The sequence below is a fragment of the Fusarium odoratissimum genome (genome assembly GCF_000260195.1).
Source record: "Fusarium odoratissimum NRRL 54006 unplaced genomic scaffold supercont1.117, whole genome shotgun sequence".
In the NCBI taxonomy this organism is placed as follows: domain Eukaryota; kingdom Fungi; phylum Ascomycota; class Sordariomycetes; order Hypocreales; family Nectriaceae; genus Fusarium; species Fusarium odoratissimum.
The window spans coordinates 9,956-16,632 of NW_022158769.1; the positions used below are offsets into that span (position 1 = coordinate 9,956).

General features: G+C 43.6%; 1 protein-coding gene across 1 annotated transcript; it reads left to right on the forward strand.

The window, feature by feature from the left end:
• Positions 1-1,689: 1,689 nt before the first annotated feature.
• FOIG_16680 (uncharacterized protein) lies at positions 1,690-2,288 on the forward strand (the record flags this gene model as incomplete). The annotated part of the gene is made up of 2 exons (XM_031218145.1): positions 1,690-1,820; positions 2,192-2,288. The coding sequence occupies 2 exons, from the start codon at positions 1,690-1,692 to the stop codon at positions 2,286-2,288; spliced, it is 228 nt and encodes a 75-aa protein (XP_031052146.1).
• Between the last annotated feature and the right edge of the window lie 4,389 nt (positions 2,289-6,677).

Genomic DNA, 6,677 nt, shown 5'->3' on the forward strand with positions numbered 1-6,677 from the left:
TGTCCCAGAATTTTGCCCTTGTCCCAGAATTTTGCCGCCCACTCTATGAGTGGGGTTCCTTTTTAGTCAAACCCACGAGTAGCTGAGCTTGCTGTAATCCTAGACACAGGCAAGCTGCTTGCTTACCTATCCCTGTCTCTCAGTCTTTCTCTATGTCTTCCTATTCCATCTTTTCTTTCTCGTTCTCTTCGTAGTAGGTCTCTTTTCCTTGGGCTGTCTTCTTCAGTCTTCACAGAAGGAATTTCATAACTACCCTCCCAGGGGATTACAGCCGACTAGCCTCTGGCGGCCCACTAGGGATCATAACAGGGCCCTCCTAGCAGAGGCCTCCGTAATCCTTCTCCCAACGGGCTCCAGGGATGTTTAGGTACAAACCTACGGAGGAAGGGCCGGAAAGTTTTGTCCTGCCAAAACAGATGCAACAAGGGGCCCCAGTCAGCCTGAAAACTCAAAAGAAACGCGGTGAGAGATTTACCTACCTTTCTTCCCCTGTAAACCCTCTGTAACCTCACTATAGTCCTTTTCCTCCCCTTCGGCAGATTTCTCTTCCGCTTCTGACGATATCGCGACGCGTGCCTTCGTTGTGTCCCTCAAGGCGCCCTGCAGCGGCAAAACCACTAACGAATTTGCCGAGATAACCGGGCTTTCTGTGCGTCAAGTTAACCGTATTTATGCTCATGCGATAGAAAGAGGGGTTGACCCTAATCACGGACTGGTCGTTATTCTAGATTCATATCTAGAAGATGCCCCTCGATCTGGGCGGCCTTCTACAGACTTGCGTATTATAATATGCTAAAGTGATATCACACTGTGCTAAAGTGCTAAAGTGATATATAGATGAGCCAGACTTGCGTATTGTGATATGCTAAAGTGATATCACACTGTGCTAAAGTGCTAAAGTGATATAACGTTATCATATTTATAATAAGAGCATCCTGCTGTCAGACATTACGTGTATTCGGTTCATTGATATGAATTGATATATTCATGTTATATTCTGTTGAAATCTACCCCTTAGAGGTTTTACCATTTCGGTTATAATCTTAAAATATCCCTGCTTGCACATAAGACCCTAGCATCTGTTCAACACCTGCACATACTGACTCATTCATACAGTGTCAGTGAAGGACAACGTTAGTTCACGCATGTTCACTTTATCTTTTAACTTTCCTAACAAAAGTCTTTTATGTTCTACACCTATTTTCAAGGGGGTTAGTACAGTGGGATGCATTAAGTTTAAATACCAGTTATATATCTTCTTTTGCCGCTAGCCTCTTCGAGCCAGCTTTCACTTGCATATCAGTTTTTGCAAGGCTAATAAGAATAGAGTAATTAGCTAGATCGAGTTTCTTCCTCAGATTAGAAGCAGGCTAAACTCCAAATAGGCTAGACAGGGGGTATCAGTACTTCAAAAGATATTCAAACTTATTGCATCCCACTATATAACTAATAAATAGTTAGTAAAGTTTCTATTATCCTTGTTTCTGTGAAACATTTGCCGATAAGTACCCCAATAATAGAAATACAGGGGTTATATTTAAGACATGATTACATAGACATGCTGCAAGCCTCTCTGTTTTTATGCAACTTTATTTTATCGCTATTCGCATTTTCTAGCACTCCGATTTCATCCTTTTACAGTTTTGACGTCTACATTGGAAAATGAAGATATCTTACGCCAGCGTTATTATGGCGGCCGTGTCGCCGGTGGCTGCCGCTGTGGAATGTAAACAGACTAAGAAGCCTGGCTTGGCAAGCTTCGAGGGCACGGGTGGTTCTGCTTTCGACGGAAAATATAACAAAAACAACAACGACTTCTGGTATTCACGTCCTAAAAACCTTGCCACCAAGGATGGGGTTCTAAGGATCGCGAATATCTCAGACCACCTCCGTATCGTTTATATGGCTAGTAAACAATCAGTCAAAATATGTTTTTAGATCAAGCAAGGAGACGAATGCACAACAAGACTACCATTCAGAAAGATCGCAAGTTACGCCATATATAGAGGCTGAACAGAGCACCCTCCCAAGAGAGCTTAGGTATAGTGGATAATTGTTAGCTCTGGATTTACAGGGCTAATTGCTAATACCACTAGCCTATTATTAGGACCCAATAAGTTACGAACCAGTAAGTACAACCAAGCCTACGGGAACGCCACGGCAACTTTCAGCTAACCACATATGTATGCAGTGAGGAATGGAATAACGGGACTAAGGAAGTGAAGACAGGTGATCGCCTACGCCAAGGAACTAAGCGATTACCGGGCTATCACCAAACATTCACGTAAGATAGCTAATAAATTACTTATTGTTCTCTCAATAGCCGCATTGCCTAGCTGTACTATCTGGCAAACAGAAGTTAGTGTCCTTCTAGACATAGAACCCTAGAACAATAAAATGTAAATAGAATTAATAGAGCGGCATGACGGTTTTAATACAGAGGCATGACCTTACAGCAGCATAACTTTCACAGGATTTAATTCGCTAAATTTTTAATTATTAGTAGATAATGGATTCTGCCCTGCACTAAAAGTACTAACATGCATAATAAGCTTATATCCCAGATAAGCATATATCCCAAAAAATCTCAACATTCAAAATAGAAATCACCACAATAATACAGAAAATCGCTATACTCTTCCCTAGATATCGCAACAACTATCTGACATGTTCTAACGTTATGCCCGGTCTTGCTGCATCCTCCACAACGCCTTTCCTTCGTTTGTATTGACCTTCCTTGACCACCACTTCTCGATGATTCGCCCTCTACCTGCCCATCAGCATTCATCTGATCAATCGCTTGCCTTCCTTCATCTACTGTCGTCACCCCTCTTTTCTGTAGTCGGGTTCTTTTTGCCCTCCGCCGCCGGCTTAGTATCTCATTTACCTGCTGAAGGTCGCGGTTCTCAGCTCTCAATAGGGCATTCTCATGCATTATTACCTTTGTTCCCTTAGAAAGAGACTTCAGTGCTCCTAGAATGGACTCAGGAAAGCTGCTTTGATAACGTCTAGTTCTTCCTTCGAGGTACTCAGACTATGACCCGGCCTCAAGCACCGTCTTTGGCGTCTTTGAAACCCATGGGGTAGAGGGGCCGGTCCCCTCCTCAACCGGCGTTGGAGTTCGTAGCTGCACATCAAGCTTTGAGAGTACACTTTCCGGGTTAAGTGGAACAATCCCGGCTCCTCTGAATGCTGCCTGGATATTTCTTTCTGTCATGCTGGCCTGAAATGCGGCGTAAAAAGCCGGAAAGAACTCGGTCTTGGAAACGTAGGTTATAGCGCATCAGATCAGATGCTCTACTTCTCGGCCATATGCCTTTTTAAGCACTCCAAAGTACCCGACGTCAAGTGGCTAGAGTATATGAGACAAATAAGCCGGCATACAGAGCATAATGATCTTGTTATCCTTGCAGTATCTCTCAAAATCGGCGAAATGGTGGCTTTCGTGACCATCAAGGATCAGCAGACGATAGCGACGATTAGATCGCTTAGCTATACACCGGTTAAAGTGTTTTAGCCACTCAAGGCCTATCTCATTATCGGTCCAGCCATTTTGGCTCGTCGCAATGGCCCAATCGCCTGGATAACAGTAATCCATTCCCGGCCCCCAGGCTGCACTAATTTTAGTCATCCACGCCTTTCTATACCTATAACAACCATTCCGCTTGCAATAACGCCCATCATAAAGCCAGTCTCATCAAAGTTATAGATATTATCTACCAGTACTACGCCGATATTTAGGTCTCCGTGTTTACTAGATATGCCTACAAACACCGCAAGGCACGCAAGGCCAGCATTAGCAATGCCACCAAGCGAGAATACGCAGCAGCTACCGACGCAGACTTGGATGCTCTGTTAGGGGATTGCGCTTATAAGGAACAATACAGACCAGCATTAATGGCATTCTTCAAGGAACAGATGCGCCAACAACCTCAACTGCCCAAGAAGCACTTCCTAAATATGTTATCCAACGCCGCAGATATGGATGTACTGGTAATCACTGGGACGAGAGATAAGGCGCCGACTGCAACCTTGTCGCATTTAGTTCCAAATAGCAGATTGCTTAATATTCGTATCACAGCTAGTGAAAAGATGCAACAAGTTCGCCGGAAGTGCCAAGTCAATAATAATAATCGACATAACCATGATTACAAGAATAACAATCATGGCAGCAATAGTAGTAATTATAAGTCAAATTCAACAATATTAGATTACTGCCACAGTCTCATCTTTGATAATAAAGCAACGAGGGACGATATGGTCAGAAGGTTTTGCAAATAAGTGCCTGCTTCCCCTCTTCTATAAGGACCTGGAGCAACTGGCTAGTATAGTGGTCCCTGTGCCTAACTTCCCACGCCCAGGCATCAAGTTCCAACATGTGCTCAACATCGCCCAACGGCAGGGCGGGTTGGCTTTGTGTACTTCTCTGCTACGAACTTGGTTCAAAGGTGACTGGGTTAAAGTCGGTGCAGTGGCCTGTTGCAAAGCGGGAGGCTTCGTGTATACATCGGCGTTAGCCCAGCAAGTCGACGTCCCCTTGGCGCTAATCCGCGGAAAGCTTCCCCTACCCACCGTTTCTGTCAAGAAGCCTTCGTCACATATCTCATGCTCAGAACCTAATAATGTAGGAAGGAAGAGAATTAAGAGGAGTCAAGATCTTATTCCTAGGGGCGCATCGGTGGTAGTAATAGGCGACGTACTTGCCACAGGAAAGACGCTTTATGCAGTGCTTCAACTGTTAGCTGAAGCAGGCATTAGTCATAAGAATATCAGCATCATGGTTATAGCTGAATTTCTGATTCACTGCGGCCAGGAACTATTATATTATCGTGGCTTTGGTGCTATTAGTATTTAATGCCTTTTAGTTTTTAATAAGGTCTAGCTAGCAAAAGAAACTCGGGATCTCAAGAGTGCAGAGCTTCTTCTATTATTAGATATTATTACCAACGGTAATTAATATAGTAGTAACTAGTAGTAGTAGGAGGTGAGAGACTGAACCTAAGTGATTTAAATTCCATCTATCGACTGCCTCTGCGACTAGTATAAAATCTTTTTAATCACCTTCTCCACCAGCTTGCCTATATTATAAACATTAAATCCCTTCCTAAACTTAATATTATCCCAAAGGACATCTTTCCGCTTACTATCTTATAGATAATATTAGTTGCTATTTATAAAATAAAGATAGATATGCCCACCAGGATTACCTAAAGACAGCAAACAGCTTAAATTCTTCAGAGTCCTAACCCAACATCGCTCATTCTTTAGCTGCAGTCGATGCCCGCGCTGTTTATCTGCCCTATGCTCTAAGCAAGTAGGTGGTGCCTCTATTACAAAAGCTTAGCTTCTCCTTCTCAAATTAGGTACTTCGGCGCTCACTACATCGGCGGCAAGCCACCTTCCCAGAGGGTTTACCAGTAAATCCAGGCATATATTCGAAAAACATATTATAAGAGCCAAATTCAAGCAGCTGCCACGAAAGTGGTAAAGTAATAATAAATAAATAGATAGAGCTTATTACGCTCAGGAGAACAAATCCCATAAAGGCCAGTAGGTATACTAAGCCGTTTATGATTCCTCTGCATTTATCTGGTCTATACATATAAAAGCCCCATTCGGGGTTTCTTAACAGTAGAATAATCCACGACTTAACTACGGCAGGCGCGCTCCTTACATAATGGGATAGTCAGGTTATAATTAGCAGTAGTGGCTTGTTTTAACTAAGAAGTCTATTATTTCACGCAGGGATCTTAAGGAGCAAAACCATATATCGCAGGCCAGGCATGGTCTCATTGATCCTCAAGAACAACAGCCCTTAGTAATCAAGCTGGGTGATTTAAAGTAGGCAATTGATATAGGTGCCGCAAGCTTATAGGTGCCGCACTTTTTGCGCTTCTCATTGGTCTATATCCCACTTGTTAATGCACCTATATGCGTACTAGTTAGACCAATTAGGCGCTGGGAAGTTGCATGGTGGCGCGCCTGGGTGCCCATGAATTCGCCGCCAAACAAGAGGCCTTCTACTCAGCCAAAAGGCAGAAGCAGCAGTCTATTATAATTAAACTATAACGCAGCAGAAGAATTATAAGTTAAACCGCTTATCTGCAGCGAATTTAGGCAACGAATCCCAGCAAAGTCGTGACTCCCGAAAAGGAAACTAGATGCATTTCAAGGGAAGCTATTGGCTCCTGCTTAACTGTTAAGGCGTGATAGAGCAGACTGGCTTACCGCCTTCTGCAGAGTAGCCAGACGGGCCAACAAGTCTTTAAACCAATAGAAATTACTAAAAGTGCAGCACCCATAAGCTTGCGGCACCCATATCAATTGCCTTAAAGTAAAACCTGTAGGATAGAATATCCCACACAGAAGAATCAAGATAGATATAAGGCCTCAACGGCCCTTCGACTACAAGGAGTAGTTAATAATAACAATCAGTTATCACTGCACTCAGCATCCCTGCGTGATCCAACAGCATAGATTGGCCTATCTAAGCCAAGGGAAAAAAGAGGAAAGAGAGCAACAGTTGCATCCCTTTAAGGGCGTTACTTTTAGTGAAAGCCGAGTAAGTTCCCGGCCGGCACTTAGCTGACCTGCCTAAGAGCCCACTAAGACCCCACTAAGACCCCACTAATAACACTTTAATTCCTCCGGGGCTTCTATACAAGGTCTCTTCGCTC